At 40.1% G+C, this 19,535-nt stretch overlaps 1 protein-coding gene across 1 annotated transcript in view; it reads right to left on the bottom strand.

The window, feature by feature from the left end:
• The window catches only part of LOC308114541 (focal adhesion kinase 1-like), a 63,409-nt gene that overhangs the window by 25,243 nt on the left and 18,631 nt on the right, over nucleotides 1–19,535 (bottom strand). The window contains exons 3-17 of the mRNA XM_080471497.1: nucleotides 14,443–14,723; nucleotides 14,086–14,252; nucleotides 11,487–11,574; nucleotides 11,323–11,402; nucleotides 11,162–11,224; nucleotides 11,015–11,069; nucleotides 10,536–10,676; nucleotides 10,001–10,078; nucleotides 8,031–8,138; nucleotides 7,228–7,345; nucleotides 6,818–6,848; nucleotides 6,493–6,563; nucleotides 5,394–5,450; nucleotides 836–933; nucleotides 102–186 (exon numbers count right to left, since the gene is read on the bottom strand). Coding sequence (XP_080327623.1) covers nucleotides 102–186; nucleotides 836–933; nucleotides 5,394–5,450; nucleotides 6,493–6,563; nucleotides 6,818–6,848; nucleotides 7,228–7,345; nucleotides 8,031–8,138; nucleotides 10,001–10,078; nucleotides 10,536–10,676; nucleotides 11,015–11,069; nucleotides 11,162–11,224; nucleotides 11,323–11,402; nucleotides 11,487–11,574; nucleotides 14,086–14,252; nucleotides 14,443–14,723 — 1,521 coding nt within the window. The remainder of the gene's footprint in view (nucleotides 1–101; nucleotides 187–835; nucleotides 934–5,393; nucleotides 5,451–6,492; nucleotides 6,564–6,817; nucleotides 6,849–7,227; nucleotides 7,346–8,030; nucleotides 8,139–10,000; nucleotides 10,079–10,535; nucleotides 10,677–11,014; nucleotides 11,070–11,161; nucleotides 11,225–11,322; nucleotides 11,403–11,486; nucleotides 11,575–14,085; nucleotides 14,253–14,442; nucleotides 14,724–19,535) is intronic.

Raw genomic sequence — 19,535 nt, forward strand, 5'->3', positions numbered from 1 at the left:
AGTCAAAACAACACACATGATCATCGAAACTGAACGTGATGCTACGTGATGGTCAGTGTCAGGTCACCGTGTGGCAACCGTACACATGCAAAGAAACTCACAGGCTTCTTGGAGAAATTTTTCCCGGACGCTGTCTGAAGTCGAGTTCTTACACGTCTTGACTGCCACAGACAGGGCTGGATTCTCCTGCAGGAAATAAGTGGACACAAGCAAAAGAGCCTTTAAAATTCTATTACATGTGGTTATAACAAAGCACAGGAGATTGAAAACCGTGTAAGTCTCCCTAAGCAGTTTGGCTTTAATCTTCATGCAGATTAAAGTGAAAATAAACACAAATCACTTTGTTAAAAACAGTGAGGGAGCCAAGTTCCTGCAGCCGTATCAAATGAAAACCCTTTGCTTCAGATTGAAATTATCCTTCTAATCTTTTAGGACAAATTTAAATGATAAGCCATTCCTGTCAAATGAGTCAAATCATGAATAAAAACTGTGAATACACCCCAAACTGTGAGCATTATGACTCAGTCAAATTGCATCATGAAATGTGTTAGTACAGCAAAGTGGCAAGCTCATCCCATCATTTTTTTTTCCCCCACTGGTACAAAAGTAATGTGGAAAAATTAGTGTGTGGATGTCTAATGCGCACTATTACTGTGATTGGAATATAGACTATTTCCTTGTCGGGTCTAGTCAATCTTCAAAGGGACTTTAGAGGGAGGGGGTGAGAAAGAACAAAGAGAAATACTGCATTCACCACATGGGCTGAATAAGAATGTGCGTGTGTACGTTTAGTTTGCGGAAAAAAAAAAAAAGAGAAAAGAAAGAGGGTGCGTACCGGGCTGATGTAGACTCCTTGGTGTACGTCTCCAAACTGGCCCTCACCTATGCAGCGTCCCAACTCAATGCAATCCCGCTGAATCTCATAGTCTCGTGCTAGACGCAATGAAGACAAAAAATAAAAAATAGACTTTCAGATTATACACACACACATACATCATTGCCCAGACACAACCGTACAATATGCCAAGCTTGTCAGAGCATTTCACAGTGTGCATGTGTGTATTTCTTCCTCTAAATGCAGACAATGGTAAAAACTGAATCTTTAGATCGTGTCCTTTGAAAAGAATTCCTCAAATTCATACGGGAGATACCATTATATTAGACTGCAGTACACACTGTAAACAAACAGAAAACTGACGTCTGACCTTCTCCGACAAGCTTGGGTTCAGAACAGTCAACATTGCTCAGTGTCAACCACATGCAACAACAGCATGAGCAAACCACAGCCACACATGCCATGTAACACAGACAAACAACAGCCAATAACAGCCAGTGTTTCCACTGGACATGAATTTAGATGTTGGGTAGAATGAATTATGAATAAAGTCAGGTGGATTGTAAATTAGTGCAACGCCAGATATTAAAATTGCAAGTCTGTTACAATGGTCAGTGCATATTCTTGTCTGATTTGTTTTTTGTCGCAGGAAAGATTTTTCTATCTTAAAGTCGAGAGCCAAAGATGTTTGAAACAGAGGCTGTTAAAAGCTGGTGGTTTGCTCTGCCTGACAGTCGTTAAACTAGCTGTGTTTAAATAGTCGCTTTTTAGTCAATCTGATTGAATTCCTCCTGACTGAGTTCAGATTGTGTCGTTCAAATGAACACTGAATAAAGACTCAGACTGACAAGCGGATTTATGGGCACCCTGAGTAGCATCCGAGATTCAGTCGGTGGATAAATCCCATACTGCTTTGCGCTGTGACGTTGGCCGTTTGTGACATGATCCCACATTCAGCTTTACACTGAGGCTCGCCAGCATTAAAGACGGATTTGTTTTGAGGGCACCAGCCTTGGTTAACTTCTCGTGGGCTTGGTTAAACAAGTCGCCAAAACACGGTGCATGAAGCATCACGTGATGACATTACATAACATACATGTGTGAAAAGCTCAGACAGTGGAAAGCAATCTGATGTGGTCTTTAAATGGACTGTTAGAGCATAAACTGGCCTAAACTGCCTCCTCCACGCTGCTGAGGGCAAATCTAATCAGATAGGAGTGTTTACATGAGGTGACTACAATCAAACTTATGTTCCATGAAACCACTGCTACAGTTGACCTGACTTTGTTCATGTGGTGAGCAAATGACAATTTGCATGAATATCATTTTACAGACATTTCTCATTTCTTCTGATAAGTGCTGCAGTTCAATTGTGCCACTAATGTGCGACATTCACAGACAAGAAGGATAATTATTGCCCGGGTGCTCTGCAAATAATGCCCAAGTAGCTCAGAGCGTCAAAAAAATATAAAGCTCAAAAAATGAATAGGGATGATGCAGCATTTAAATGCAACTATTAAAAACCTTCCCTCTTCCTCTTCCTTCTTTGTAAAGTATACAAGAACTTACATGGTTAACCCTTCAGAGGGTGTTCATTGGAGAATATGGACATGGAGAATTTTATTTTAATTTTTTTACATTTGGAACTTTTTCCAGCCAGTCTTCGAAGGAAACAACTAAACATTAAACATTTAAATGAAGTAAATCTGTCGGAAAACATAAAATTATTTTACAATTCATCTCTAAATAGGCTACAATTCTCAGCAGATGTCTTTGAAAAGCATTTACAATCCTGTTGTCCTTTCCTCATCAGCACATAAAAATGTATTTTATTAAAAAAAATATTTGTTTTTTATTTCTTCATAGCAGTTGTTTGTAAAAGAAGAAACAAGAAGCTGGAACCTGGAGGTGATCATGTCAGGTTTCTTACTCCAAAAAGACTTGAATTATGTTTCTGAATTGTTCTCATAAGTGGTAAGTAGGGTTTTACATCTAGAGACTATTTGGATTATTTTTGATTTTATTATTCTTAATTATTTTGTTGACAAAGTTACTGAAGACAACTTGTTTTGTTCTTCCCCTTAAATATGTAAAACACACACTAAAGCTTCAACCAGATTGAAAAAAGAAAGAAAAAGAGAGCGAGAGAGCACACCAAACATCCACAGAGGGGAGGGATCAAATCAACAGGGCATAGATACAGAAATATTATTGGACTTCTCTTTGTTTTATGGTTGCAAGCAAACTCAAAAAGGTTACGACAACCATCAAATCAAAGTGTCATCACAATAAAACCAGAGGTATGGTATGTTCCAATCTTTACCTTGATCTAGTCCATAGTATTCTGGGGAAACGGATTAGTGATAGAAGACAGAAATAACTAACTGTGAGTACAGAGAGCCACAAATTGTTACTGCAATCTTCATTAATAGTGTCAGTGTCAGTTTGACAGGAGCAGTGTGAGTGAGAGTGACAGTGACGCTGTGTGGATGTTCATAACTGCCGAGAAACCTCTGAGCTACATGATTCGGGGAAAGCGAAGACGGAGGCAAAAAAAGGCGATAACACTTCATCACTTTCAAAGTTCAGACAGATTTTTCAAAAGGCGCGTGTCACACAGCAAAAAGCGGACCACTTCAGAAACCAACAGGACAAACTGATGCCACGCAATTAACAAAACAGCTTTTCACTCAGCCACAGACAGTTGTTGGATTTCTTATATTTAAGATTGAAGGAGTTATATTTGAAGCATTTTTTATGATTTCTACTATTTTACTGTGTCAATTTTTTTTATTGCAGCCTTTTGTGCTTGTTTCAAAAAGATGAAGCTAAGAGCCGTGGTTCAGGAATGACAGAGAGGCAAAGCCATGTGGAGATCTGTTTGCATGAAAGTGGAGCTTGTTTGGCAACATTTGAGACGGCTTGAATGGGCCCATTTGCTGAAATATACTGGCCGAACCTCCACTTCTGATCCTATGGTATCGCCCATATCGCCTCAATGTTGACTCGTGAGCGTCACCACTTAGCAATGCAGTGATCATAGTAATGAATAACAGCCCTGAACCTGATGGTCAGGCAATAATCAACAGCAGCAACACAGCAGGCCACTAATCATATTTAATCTCCTTTCAAGATCATGCCTCACCAGAAAATAAAATGTAAACACTGGACACTGTGATAAAATGGATCAGAAGTGGCAGGAAAAAAAGTGTTTGTATTTTTGTACTGCACTTATTGACAGTGTACGTGAGGTTTTATTTTTCTGGTGACTTTTTGCGATTGCGGCCTACATTTAAAGACACATATCTGTACTCTCTCTTTGCGACAGTGTCAAAACGGACTTATAACTTGTTTTAACATCTATAAAGACGATTCGGCTCCAATGAAAGGATCAGAGCAGCTCAAGGTAATCATAATTCACACTGAAGCTGCAAGAGTTGACAAATTCAGGAATTAACAGTGAGACTTATTACCTGTGTTTAAAGAAAGTCCTTCAAAAGTTAGATTTAACTTTTTAAAGATTAAACAATGACTACAGTTAAGAGGCATTGTATATCAATAAAGTTAAAACTACTGTTTGATTTTTTTCCGTGTACTTTTTAACTTTAACTGAAACAGTTCAATCGATTCTTTTACATTTCTTTTGTTTTTAATATCTGTATGTCTACTAAAGTAAAGAATGTTAATACTTCCGCCACCTCTGATTATAAAGCAAATCATGTTTTAGATAATCTGTTTAAAAAAAGAAAAGAAAAGCGAGAAAGCTGGATATTTTTTTTCCCCTTTTGAAAAATCTTGTAGCCACTCAGGAAGACAAATATAGAATGCAAGTGTAAAAATATACAGTGTGTGGTTTAAGTGGCTTCCACCTCTAAGTCAGGTAATGCATGTGACCATTCATACAGAGATCAGTCATCCGGGAGTGAACTCGTATGAAAAGTCTGACGAGAGGCTACTTTACATGAATACTATAAATTCTTTTAACTCGGTTGTCAAGTAATTGAATGATTATTTTGAATCAATGTGAAATATTTCTAACTTTCAAAAATAATTTGTGCAAAAGTTGAAATGCTCACCCATTTAAAGAAAGTTTTTATATACTGTATATAGATATATATTTTTTTTAGATATTAAGATAATTTCTTAATTGGTGTTGGGACTTGATCACGTGCTTCTGACATCACTGTATTCAAAGTAAAACATAGCGATATCAATTGAAATATATATATATATATATATAATATATATATAAAATTCCCTTTTATATAAATAAAAGGGAATTCAGTAATGTTACACTGTAAGATTCTCCTTTATCTGATTCTAACCCAGTTTACTGAAACCACAGACAAACAGTCGTGGCTTCTAAAGACCTTTAATCCTCCATCCATCACCAACTGAATCCCCCTCCCACACTCGGATAAAGCCCTGTGTGCACAAACGGAGCGCTCTCTAAGTCTGACGAGGTCCACTGATGGGACTCACACAGGCACCTGCCACTTTGTTCCTCTCACTTGTGACATCGTCTGCCTACACACTATCTGAATGCACGTGCACTTACTTGAAGGCATGGTGTAGGTGTCCTCCTCATCTATGATCTCAGCGTAGTCGTCGGTTTCTGCAGAGCGAAGTCGGGAGGAGACAATGAGACAAAGCAATAAGTCTCTTTCAGTCGTATAAAAGCAAAAATGACAAACATGAAATAAGCTGACATGGTCACATTTTGAACAAAAGGTGCAAAAGATGCATCATCACAGCATGATGCTTTAGCCCACGCCAGATCACTAGATGCAATCATCTGCCACTCTCATCACCTCCCAAATCACGCAGATCAAAAAGTGCCTTACACGCTCCATCACACAGAGAGAGAGACAGCAGACCAGTGCCAAAAACACACCATCCTCAGAAGTTAGTACCTTTCCAAAAGGCCGTCACCATACCTGACTTGACACACACATGCACGATTATTGCAACGCTCATGCACCACGGACTAGCTGCACGCGAGGAATGAGAGAGACCCGCATAACAGAGAGATAGAGAAGAGGAAAGGGGAGGGACGGAAAGGTTCCCTCTTTCCAGAAAAACAAAGTGAAGAAAAACAGGTTGAGTCATGGATAACACCAAAACAGCTGCAGGATGACACGCAGAGGGAGAGGGAGCTCCAACACACACATGCTGACTGCAGGCATGGCCATAGTTGGTTATGTTACTAATTTAAACAAGTTTAGTAGAAAGAAGACAGTTTACCATCGCCACTAAGGTGACCTGTACACATGCAGCATGAAACAGAGGGGGGAAGAAGAGCAACGTTAGGTCGACTGTTAATGAGATGAGAGGAAAATGAGGTTCACTACGTTTCAGGCATTTCTCAATTCATGCAAACACGAATCAGTCGGATGTCAGTAGACAGTTGAAGCTCAGACAGACTGACAGTGACTAAAGCTCTCCACGAGGACATCTGGCCAGACAAGGACTCTTCACTGCACACACAGATGAGGCTTTATAGGGGAAGCGGGGCACGGACACATATCTATGAACCCTTTATGCGACACTTAGCAGTCACTGTCATCCATGACATTTAGAGCAGAGGACGGAGAAGCACGCTGACAGAGGAGAAACAGACCGAATGGCCAAAGAGAGAACAGGACAGTGATTTATACCTGAGACGCAAACAGCCCGGGTTCGTACACCGTCCATCCGTTTCTCCATCCGCTTCTCATGATTTGAAACTCTGAGCCACAGAGGAGACAATCACTTTTTAGAGGGTCTGTGCAGCTCATGTTATAGTCAAAGTAAGAGACTGGCTGTAGTTCTTGAAGGCAACAGGTGGAGGAAAAAACAAACATCCAACTGTCTAGCTTAGACAATTAGTATCACAAATGTGAATCTACATCTAATCATCACTTCAATCAGTTAATGAGTCAGGAACTTAGCATTTTTACAAGATCCACACAAGACAGGCGTAAATAGAAATCATCATCTTACTTTGGTATGGATGGTAGAGCTCGGTCTCCCTCTGCGGAACACAAAGAACACATGAATCAGACAGAGCAGAAGCTGAGGTTATTGTGCAATGACAATATCAATGTTGCTTTGCAGCCTTATCTATTTTTAGCAAACCCAACCAAAACACAAGCCTGTTATTCAAAGTGACAAGCAACAATCTCACCAGCCACGATTGGACATGGAAGATGACTGACAGCGAGTGGAGTCAAGGTTATTTATAGCGTGAGGTAATTTCTTTTCTTTGTTTAAACTTGCTGCTATCACATGAATCAACACAGCAATGATCACAATTATCACTCAGCTGTGCACAACGCCACCAATACGACACATCAAAGTAGACGTAAAAGAAGAACATAAATAACAACATCCGGAGGAGTTGTGTGTCCTACCTTTATGGACTCGGACGATGAAGGAGCGGGAAGATAAAGAGACGAGTCGACAGTAACCGTCAATCAGGTCGGCCATGTTTTCTGCTGTGGTCAGCGATGCCGTGGTGACAGTGAGGGGCTACACACACACACACGCACACGCACACACACGCACACACACACACACACACACACACACACACACACACACACACACACACACACACACACACACACACACAAAGTGTAATTGTGGCACAGAGAGCTGCTTCACAGTGACACAATGGGAGCTTTATTAGCAACAACGTCTACTACCAGTGCACGTAGTACTGTTACACACACACACACACACACACGCACGCACGCACGCACACACACACACACACACATACACAACTCTACCACTCCCTCTGACACTCATGTGCAGATGCCAAAAGCCAAGTTGCCACTTATCAACAACTTTGCAATGCGCTTAACAATTTAAAGGAAGTGGTGTCAAATGACTCTGAGACAAGAGAAAAACAAAGAAAAATGTACAATATATACACATACCTTTTTTTTTTTTTGCATTTCACCTATCAGTCACTTCATGGTTCTTTATGTTTATAGTGGTAACATTCTTTATTCTGACATGCAATTAATCATGGTTCACTAAAAAAGTATCTGACAATGTAAAACTGTGTGTGTGTGTGTGTGTGTGTGTGTGTGTGTGTGTGTGTGTGTGTGTGTGTGTGTGTGTGTGTGTGTGTGTGTGTGTGTGTGTGTGTGTGTGTGTGTGTGTGTGTGTGTGTGTGTGTGTGTGTGTGTGTGTGTGTGTGTGTTACCTCTGGAGCTCCAGCCACATTCAGCTGCAGCATGCCTTTCCTGTCCTTCTCCTCCAAAGCGGAGTACTGGATGGACTGAACCTGATTGAAGTTTGCCAAGTGTGTCGGCTGCATGGATACAAATAAAGGCGAGAACATGTTAAATCAATTTGTGAAGTATATAGTGGCCTCTAAAATGGCAGCATTTCAGATTCGTATTTTGTCGGTCATTAATACATTTAAAGCAACATTCAGTTGTGTTTTTTCTACCGAGACTCTGCTCAGACGACACGAGTGGATTTGAAACTAGTTCAAGCAATACAGCTGCATTGCAGCCATTTCTTCCATTGTTATGAATATAGCTGTGTCTCAGGGTTACAGCAGAACCGGAACACTGCTTACTGAGCAGCATTCTGACAGCGGTATTAGATCCCAGTGAAGCTGCAACAAGCTTTAATGTTATTCTATTTTCGGTGTTAAACACACCAAACTTTGTTCACCAATAATAATAATAATAATAATAATAATAATAATTATTATTATTATTATTAATATTTGCCTCGCACTTTTAAAAACACTCTAAGACACTTTATATCATCATAAAATCAGCAAGCATAAAATGGAGAAACAAAAGATAGAATAACAACTGTCATAAAATTTATGAGAAGGTTAACAAAAAGAAAAAGAAAAAACCCCAACATGAAACCAGCAAAAGCCCAAAGTCATTCGGCTGTCATCTAAGAGGTTGAATGTCTTCTACCAGTTGTTCAAGAAGCGAAACAAGGACAGAGATAAGGATGCAAAACAACACCATGTGGATAAGAGAGGAATTCAAGTACCACTTTCAGAGTCTCTGTCATTAACATACGGCTGGGTGTAAGGAGACCAGCAGAAGAAGGGATTATATCAATATGTCTCAGATGCACAGCTGGAGCACTCAAGTTCAAGAAATGTGGAGTTAGACACCTGCAGCAAAGACGCTTGTCAAGAACAAGTAGCACATTACTATTCTGCACGAAGCTGTATTTTGTTTCGGCGAAAAAAAAGTCTCACTGCAGCAGGGTAACCATCTCAAGCACAAAACCCCAAAACCAGAACTTGAACACCACGAAAGCTACAAAAATACCCATCAAGTATTTTCTTCAAAACAAGGCAGAAGATGATCACTTATGACTGAAAACTGAGAAAGAAGACATTTTCTATTTGAGAACACTTGTTTTGATCAACATAGTGACATTAAAAAAAAGCTTGATTACTGTGTAGACATTACATTTCAGTTATTAAAGCCAAGTTATTGTTATAATTTTTGTTTTTTTGTTTATGAGGGGTGTGCAGAATGAATTCTGATGCAAAGATGCATTGATTAAATTACCTGCTGCCACATGACAGGCAGCTTGAATTAGTTTAGGATGGAGTAAATTGAAGCGCTGCAGAAAATGCCCGTTGTCTATATCTTGACTTATCTCCAAAGCAGCTGATCGATACTGTCGAGATTCATGATTACACTTTGTTTTTTCTCCTTCTCCTTTTAATGGCTTGGAGGCAGAAACCTTTGCCATATCTGGCAATAAATCTAGATAAGGAGAGAAAATAAAAAGATATGACCAACCAGTAGAGGGCAGTATAGTTGATTATTACTACTACTGTCGTCCAGTCCAAAGCATGTTGTATACATCTGATCTGAAAACCATTTTCAGATTACTCAAAATACCACAATTAAGTGGAACAACTTGTAGAGAAAAGAGGTGGATTGCTCATAATTTTGCATGATGTTGTAGGTTCAATGAAAGTGTAAATTGAACCAGCTACTCAAGCAAGAGAAGATTTTTTAATAATTTAATCATACAGCACTAATGAGAATCAACCATTTAAAATATCTCTACTGGGGTAGCAAGAGTCAGTCTAGTTAGTGAGAAATCATTTATCTCCCTTCAAAGCATGCAGATCGAAAAGTTTTTCTTTTGAAGGATGACTTGTGTGCGTACACTCACCGTTGAGCCCTTATCTGTGAGGTAGCTGATTCCCTCCTCTGGTCCAATTGCCAGCTCTACCGATATTACCCAACTAGACTAGAGGGAGAAAGACAAAGAGACAGCAGGGAAAAATGTAATAAAATAAGTCATATTCCATCCACTCATCGGCTATGTTTATGTAATACAATACTAATGGGAATGTTACATGGAAATAAAATGAAATAATTTTAGTGTTCTCATCTGTTCTCATCATTTTTGACATTAAATGCCCTCTGGGACACAGTAATGTTCTGCGTGCTGTGCAAATGACTGCAATAATAACTCCAGCAGAGAACAGTATATTAGGAAAATATATGGACACTGTGAAGGTCTGTGCAGATCGATAAATGCAATTGTTCGCCGTTTACGAGCACACGCCATGTCTTCCGCCCTGCACATCCTGAACAGGCTCTAACCTCCCATGCACATGACTTCATGTGATGACAATACATGAAATAACATAATTATTGACCTTCACGTGCAACATTTAGCTCTATGAAATGAGTCATCTTACCCCTAAAGCACATTTGAAGCACTCCTTGTCGAAGCGGTAGATGGGAGACAGTATCTCAAAGAACTTGTGGATGCTCTGCTCGTCATTGAGGTTAGCAAACTGCTTAAAGGTCTGCTGGATTTGCTTACGAAGAGCCTTTGCCTGGCAGACAGAGAGAAGGGAGGGGGGGGGGGGGGGGGGGGGATTTTCAGGAGATAAGTCTTTCAGGGGGAAAATTGGTTCAGTGCCAAAAAAGAAGAAAAAAAAAAAACACACAACCCAACTGAGCGTGCTGAGTGACAACAGGAGGTTTAACTTAATTCCAATCAGATAATCAGACATTTAGCCAGACATCCAGTCAGTCATCGCGCCAGGCGAAGACACACTCTGAAGTAACCCAGCCAGCCCACAGAGCAGGGGCTAAATCATAACTTGTTCTTCAGGTAGCAGACATAAAAAGTACGACTTGGGCTTTTACGTTTCCAGATGATTAACCTCACCTTAAGAGAGTCCAACAGGCTTTTGGGAAAGAACCTTCTCAAACCAACATCTTTCCTAAAAAGAATAACAACATCATAATATTGCATTTTAAAACAGTTTCAAAAAAATTGGTTCAAACAGATTAAATGTAATAGCAGCAATCTTACTCTAGAAGTTCATAGTTGGATTTCTTATCTAGGGCATTACCAGGCATTTCTCGAAAGAACCTCCTACACAAAAGGGAAAAGACATATTTTACACACAGGAAATTTAAATGAAGTGCATGATAATAGTGTACATGTTGTTAATGTGTGCATGCACTTCTCACCTTATTTCTAAACAACCCAGTTTCAATGCAACATCTTGATCCACCTGGTCTGCGATATGATGCATGTAGTCACTCTTGACCTGGAGAAACACAGTAGCAATATAAATGAAAATGTTTTAACTCAATTCTTGTTCATTTAGACGAAACATGTGCTGTGTCTTTACCTGGTGATAGAGGTAGTTGAGGGAAGGTTTGTCTTCAGAGAAATGACTGAGATAACCTTTGGGAAGGTACCGCATCCGCAACTCATACCTGCGAATGACCGGAGAGTGCATGTTGTCAATGACTCACCCACACAGTATAGATTTGATGCTAACGCAAGTTCTGTTGGGGGAAAAAAGGAGCTCGCTCTCACTGCAACCACTTGCTGCAATCGGCCTTTTTGGTTCTATGTGACAGGTTTGTGATAGGTCAGCTGATCTCACCAATACCGAATCACAGAGCCTAATACACGAGTCTGTCTTTCCACAATGTTAGTAGAACATGCATTTTATATTGCGAAAATTTTAAGAAACTATTATTCTAGACATATTATGTAAATATATCTATTGATGAAAAAAAGAACATTTCCTCAACGTGTTATTGATAAAGCAGAAACATCCATAGCTGCAGAGCATTTATACGGTAGTCTATTACAAGCCACGTTGAATGATGACACAGCTGTACCATACAAATAAAAAATTGTTCTCTGAGAAATTTCTCTACCCTCACACTGTTAAAATAATGTGCTGGAGACAGAGCAGCACTGATGGATTTGTCTAAATTCTGTGTTGTGCTCTTCCCTTGCTCTGTCACAACAACAGGATGGCTGTTTGCCAGTGCAGGGATTTGAAAGATGTAGCCCTTTCAACTCAGTATATTATGTCTGGTGGCACAGCGAGGCGCAATTTCACATTTTGCTGACCGTGAACCAACCCGGAGTGATAAAGTTAAAAAACCATAAAGCATAATGAGACTCCTGCCGTTACACTTGCCAGTAGCTGTGTCACAGATGTACCCAGATGGGCCATCACTGTTTATAGTGACGTATCATTTAATGTGTGACATATTGCTGTGACTACAGCAGAGAGAAATGGGTCAGGAGAGTAGCGAGCTCCAAGCGGCTGTGACGTTAAAGGCCTGCAGTTAGATAACAATGGAATTCAGGGCTGAAGACAAAATGAATAAAACATCCTTATTCTATAATGAATGAAGTGAAAAGGAAAGATAGAAAAGAGGAAATATGGGGGGTGTTTGAGAGAACGTGAGCGATAAGAGCAATATTGATGGAGAGGAGGATCAAAGTGAAATAAGAGGGACTGAGAACACATGAGAAAGAATGAGAGGAGACACGTGAGAGAGCGGGGAAGAAGTGAGACAGAGTCGGTCCATCCCCTGGGCTGCTGCTGCCGTTCTAACAATAGCTTGGCAGTGGCAGAAACTCCTGCGGGTTTGTAGCTCTGCTGCCCTCCGAGGCAGAGCCGCGGCAACTGGCGGAGCTCCTGTGTTGCATGTTAGCCGTGTGAACAATTCGCCCTTGTTGAATTCATTTCAATTTTAATGACTCTGGGTGTAACCCATCGAATGCAAAACAAAAGACTGAATTGTGAGGCGGGCTGTTAACAATATCAACGGAGGATGGCTGAGCGCAGCACAAGCTGAATGTACAATGGACATATAGCTGCACGCTGGTGAAACGAGCGAGTCGGTGAATGCGAGGGACCCACTCGTGCACTAAAGTCCATTTCACCAACTGAGTTTGAATAACAGTCGAAATGAATCTATTTGTCAATTCTTACTATTAATACCCTCAAAGTATGTTTATTCAAACTATTAAATGTTTTTGAGGCCATATGTTCTTCCAGCTTGTAAGGTAACCTTAAAAAAAAAAGGTTGTTTGCAGTTATTTATCATAATAATCAGCCTCCTGTACTACTCTGCAGCTACATAGAAAAGAAGGAAGGGTACGAGTTTATATTCTGATAAGCAGCCCACATAAACTACAGAATGAGACATTTGTCTCGGTTATACACGTTTCATACAATATTGAGCATGACGATGTGTGTTGCATTACAAGCTGAAAGCTGAAATAAACAGTACATTGATGTATATAACGTAAGATATGCTGAGGCAAGGGGAAATGTAGTAATCACAACATATCCAGTGTATACAAAGATATGAAAAGAAAAATACTAAACAATAATAAATATCAAAAGATTAACGACGAACTGTAGACTTTGTGAAGATAAATTGTACATATTCACAATGGATTGAAAAGGGATCACGTCTGATTAGGTTGGACCGGCAGTGTTAAACAGTTTTACTGCAGCGGGAATGATTGACCTGTGGCATCGCGCCTTCCTGGATGGAGGCTGCAGGAGTCAACCACTGAAGAAGCTGGTTAGAGCTGAGAGCTGTTGTCCATGGTGGATCGCAGCTATGTTAAGACCCTCCTCTCACCACCTCCTCGATGGTCTCCAGAGTAGTAATCCTGTTCATGGTCTGGTGCTGCTTATTCCTTGACAAATGTGTTACTACCTCAGATGAGCAAGAGGCAAAATTAACCTGCCATTCTTCAGAATAAACAGTGCAGTCCTGTGCTCGCTCAGTGGAATGAGCTACAGTCGACCACGTCTGAGCACCGATAATTATTCAGCGATTATAAGATCTACACTTCTACACTAATCTAAAATATTCAAAGGGAGAAACAAATAAAGCAAAAGAGAGGAGAAATGAAGACAGGGAAAAGACATGAAGCTAAATAATTAAAAGATGTAGTTTTACCTCCACTCCTCCTGGGGATGCTGCTTTTCATATCTCTCTCTTACATGGGACACTCCTAAATCAGGGTGTAACCAGTGGAGAGCGTCAGAGTGCAAATGAGTCAGCCGGAGGCCCAAAGAGGACACGCAGCGCAATTTGTGGATCTCTGCTATTTTCTGGATTACACCCTATAGGAACAAAAAAAATAAATGAAAAAGTGAGAATAATATCATCAGAGCGTGAGTGTGTGTGTGTGTGTGTGTGTGTGTGTGTGTGTGTGTGTGTGTGTGTGTGTGTGTGTGTGTGTGTGTGTGTGTGTGTGTGTGTGTGTGTGTGTGTGTGTGTGTGTGTGTGTGTGTGTGTATGTGTGTGTCTCACCCTGACATCCGTAGCGTCTCCATGTCTGATATTGCTAGCCCAGGTACAAGGTTCACTGTTGGTCTCAAAGTAGTGGAAGATCTTGAGAACTCGGTCCATGGAGCCTGGTGGCCGTTCCAGACCTCCAGCGGACCCGCTGGTACCGGGGCCGCCCGGCATTCCAGAGCGGGACTTCACCCCACAACCACTCGCCGCCGAGTGGTTGAGGTTAGGTTCCAGGTAGGAAGACGATGCCATGCCCGACTCTGACGTTCCTGCTGGGGCTAACTGGCCGTCATATTCTACAAACAAAATGAGGAAAAACACAGTAATTAATTTAACCTTTAATTTGAAATCTAGTCGTCTACCCAGAGACCCAAAAAATTATCATGCATTAAAAAACAAGAGCAATCAGACATTTCTGGCATCCGCCAAAGGTTCATGTAGCTTTGACATGATCCTTAAAAGCCTATCAAATGAAATCCTGATCAAAAATCAGGATCCGGATCACCTCCAAAATTTAATGGAATTGTCCATGGCCTAATATCTAGCTGTGGTGAAAATTTTGACCAAATACATGCTGTAATTTTGACGTAATCTTGCTAAAAGACATACAAACAGATAAATATATATGCCGACTCTTTTATTCTGTCCTTGGCGGACATAAAAACAGTTGCCTAAGTGATTTTTTTTCAATAAACCTCAGAATGTTTTGTTTAACCCTCCCCCCATTATCACTTAAACGCAACCACAAACAAGTTACTGTACATTATTTATTATATAAGAGAGAATTCATAGCACCAAAACCTGCTAACGACCATAAGATAAACCTCAAACTGCATTGAGATAACAAATACCAACTATGATAGGAAAATAGAAGTACAGAGATACTCATTTATACAAGTAAAGAATAAAGTGATGGAAAGAAAGAGAAATTTAGTTTGGCCAAAAACAAATGTTGATTTAATAAATTTCTCCGCACATCGACTCGCTTGGCATCCCACTCATATAAACTAACTTCATTTTAATTTTAAAATTCATTTTAATTTGCTGCATTTTGTTCACATGTGCCCTCAATGTAAACCGTTTTCTTGTGATGAAGCTTTTGTATGAGCATTCATGATGAGAAGAGGTTCAGTCGTCACTCAGTCAGGCTCAAACAAGTCAATAGAAATCAAAGGGGGAAAAAAAACGAACATAAGATCTTTGTAGAATGGACTTATGGACCTCCTGTTCAATATATACCATAGGTTAGAATAACTAACAAGGGAGTACTGAAGTTATATCGGACAGCTAACTGATAAATCAACCAGTCTGACAGTTTTGTCAAACAGAAACAGTTTGTGAGTGAACGGATCATTCATTCAATCTAACCTACCAAACCTGGATGTGACCAAGAGATATAAGAAACATTTCAACCTCTCTGGATGATACCTCCTAACCAGCCCGGGCTGCACAACTCTAATATGATGCTACAGAAAATCTGGTGTGGCTGTGTAAAAGATACAGATGCCTTTAACTGGCATAGGTACAAAAATTGACTTTTTCTGTCATTACCATTGCTCATAGCTCCACCTAATTTTCTACGAAAATCAATCCAGATATCAACGCCTCAGACTTTCCTACAAACCTAAAGATGTAGCGTGCAACACATTTTTGGTTCAAACAGAAAAATCCCCAGCCCAGAGCGTCTAGGAAGAACAGCCGATTTATTATTAAAAAGAACAGCTGCAGGGGCTCCAAACAATTAGAAGGTTAAAAAAAAAAAACCGTGTTTCCAAAAATCTGACAAAGATTTAAAAGAGCTGGACTGAATAGAAAGTATTGCCGACCTGTCCGTTGTGCACCCTGCCTTCACCCACAGTGAGCTGGGTTTGGCTTCAGAGCCCTGTGACCCCAAGTGAGATAAAGCACTACAGGATATGAATGGATAGCTTTAGATGGACTGAGTCCTATAATTACTCGATACTTCAACTAAATGTACAAAAACGACATCAAAATTTGTTTACAACTTGTACCGTACTGAGCAGAACTCATTAAAAACATTTCGTTGCGGATATTCGATGATAATCAATGTGGATCTATTTGGACTAGCAGATGCCCCAACACTCTTGGGACTTTTCTGACTTCCACTTTTTTGCAATATATGTCAAGAAATACAAGCTGAAAGAGAAACCGAATTTTAGCCACATTCATGATGATGAGGAGGGGAGCCTAAATATTCATGTTCCCCTTCTCAAGTGATAGAAACCTCTAGAAGGAGGAGTGCATCTGTATTCACATCGACTGTATGACTAATGTATGAGGCTACAACAACAATGCTGCAGAGCTCAATGAATGCAAACGAGCGAAACTAAACTTTCCCCCCCTTTCTCTGACTTCCTTTCACCTGTTTAATGTTTTCAGGAAGCCGATTTCTTCCCTCTTCCTATTGTAGGCTCATCTTCACTCACACTTGCCCGCACACCCGACGCTTCCTGTGTCACACTGTCATTTCCTGGACACCCCAGCAGGCTCTGTTGAGTCATCATTGCCGGAGGGACGAATTTCAGCTGAGTGCGAAGTCTGGTCATCAAGTGGTGACAAGAGAGATGCTCACAAATTAAATCTGATGGACTAATTTTATGGTTGATTTCCAGTACTGGGGATGTGACTGTCAAGAAAACATTTTCTATAAACACCTGTGCTCTCAGCATCAGTCTAATCTATGGGATTGTACTGTCCTAGATGAGCTTTAGGACTGATTACAGGTTTTAACAACAAAATGTGCAGACAACACGTGTGAGTGGCAAGTTATGTGCAGTTATGTGCAAAGTCCCTGCATTGGTTGTTGAGAGTCTTAAGTCCATACAGTCTATAGGAAGCATGAAAACCACAGCTGTTCATATCATGTCAGTACAATCAGCACTTTGCTGTTGTGTTATGGGGTCAAGGCTGCATTACTTCCTACTGAGAAAAAAAGAAGAAAGAGACAGAAATATGAGGACAGATCAAGGGGAATTTGATGCAGCACTTTTCAACAGTTTGACCTACGGTTCCCTCTCAAAGACACAGAAATACACGCTGGTGTGTGCGTGTGCGGGCATGATGTGTCTGATGAGTCAGCACTCAAGTACAAAAACCTGGAAACTGCAGCCATCATGAAGCGAGGAAGTGATATAGTTACTATTTGGAGAAGCCATGTTTAATGAACAAATAGCATGGCCACCTCCAAGAATGGGGCTTTACTGCTGCTGTCAAGGGGACCGAAAAGAGAAAAACAACCTTGTCATAACATATATCAACCAAGAGACAATTTATTTTCACACTACAATAGGGTACATTTGCTGTACAGCTGTTATTTTTGCTTTGTGCCGTCAAGACATAATCCTTCTCACTGCCGCTATAAAGCTTTTATATTCATTCTGCTTCTACGCTGAGTGACATTAGAGCCAGAGAGAACCTCCCACTTTCCTGGAAGAAAACGCAAAGTTTGACAGCATCCAGTTGGTATTTTTCCCAGTGGGAAGTTGGACCTTTTCCACCTCCCAGTTCGTCATGAATAAGCAAAGTGTTAGACTGTTGGGGAAGAGGTTTTTTTCAGTTTAAGAAAAAAGCAGTTCCACAGAGCAGGCATAGCATATGTTTGAAGTGTAAACGACCCTCACCTTGGTCAAGAACTTTGAGACAAGATCCAAATATTAAAATAACACATTCAAGCAGCTGTCGCGAGTTTTCTTCATAGGGTGGCATGCTTCAATTTGGTTAGAGTGAGGTGCTTAATTATCTGGAGAACACCAAACCTACGCTGCTCCTAGAGAAGCCAGTTGAGGCGCTTCAGGGATGTGATTAGTTAGAAGTCTATCAGGCATGTCCAAGGAAACCCTGCAGAGACTATATCTTTTGGCTTATCTGGGTTTCCAGTTCAGAGGAGCTGGATGAAGTTTCTTTGCCCTCCAACAACCGAATGTGGACTAATTGGGGAACAAATGTGGATGAATATGAGGATTAGTTACATTCACACTCATACAAAGTGCACTGGTTTTCTTTATTGTAGTTGTCACGTTAACTGATGAACACACTATTTTTTGCCAATATTGGCCTTTCTGTGAGTGTAGATTTGTTGCTCTATGAATCGATCATCTTTTCTAGCTGTTGGAGAAACCTTCCCTAGTGTTGCAATGTCTGTTGAGCCAAGAGCTGCTGTTTGTTTTCCGTCTTTGGAAAATTATTGTTAAAATCATTCTTTTTGTAGAAACTAAATAACTACCAAAAGCAATATTCCGTGTAAATAGTGAAGTGTTTAGGAGAGTGGGATATCACGAAGACTAAGGAAATACACCCACGATCTCAGTGACAAAGTCCCAGAAACATAAAAGAAGGGAAAACCTTAATAATAATTAGTGAATTGTGCCAGATTTAGTCTTTTAGCTTTTCTCTTTTTGAGTTTCTGAAAGCAAACTGTGATGGTGAACTCTTTTCTTTTTTTTTAACTTGTGGTGATATTAATATTAAAAGTCACGCATTACTTGTAATGCATATAGGTCATTGTAAAAAGGTCACACACTCAAAAGACCTTGCAGGCTCTAATACAACAGATTAGTGTGGCACAGATTAAAAAGACCCCTATTACAACATTATTGTCATCATCCAAAGAAATGAATACGACCGTGGATGTGATACTACAGATTTGCAAGGTGGCTTTGGACAATCCCTGTATATACCGTCTTTAACAATAGTAAAATATTACTGTATGTAACAAGACCTAATGTCTTTTAGTAACTATTTAAACGAAAAGAGGCCAATGACTTAATGAATACATTAAAGTGAAAATGTAATACATTGACATTCATATATTTGACTGGATTAGCAACATTTTTGCACATTTTTAATCCTTCCCCTCCTATTCAGCTGAACCTCTGAAATGTTAAGGCTCTTAAAACGATGACTGAATATAGACTTGTTCTTCCTGGTAAAACTTCAAATGTTCTGGATTTCTGAACTGTCTTGTAGACTTCACTTGGAGAAAGATTATCTCTCTGCTGATTTTGCTCCTGCAAAACTTGAGCTTCATGTACTAATTGAGTTTACATAGATGGAGCTGTGTTTTTTTCATGTGACACCTATAAGCACCG

The sequence above is a fragment of the Lipophrys pholis genome (genome assembly GCF_963383615.2).
Source record: "Lipophrys pholis genome assembly, chromosome: 9".
NCBI classification, from domain to species: domain Eukaryota; kingdom Metazoa; phylum Chordata; class Actinopteri; order Blenniiformes; family Blenniidae; genus Lipophrys; species Lipophrys pholis.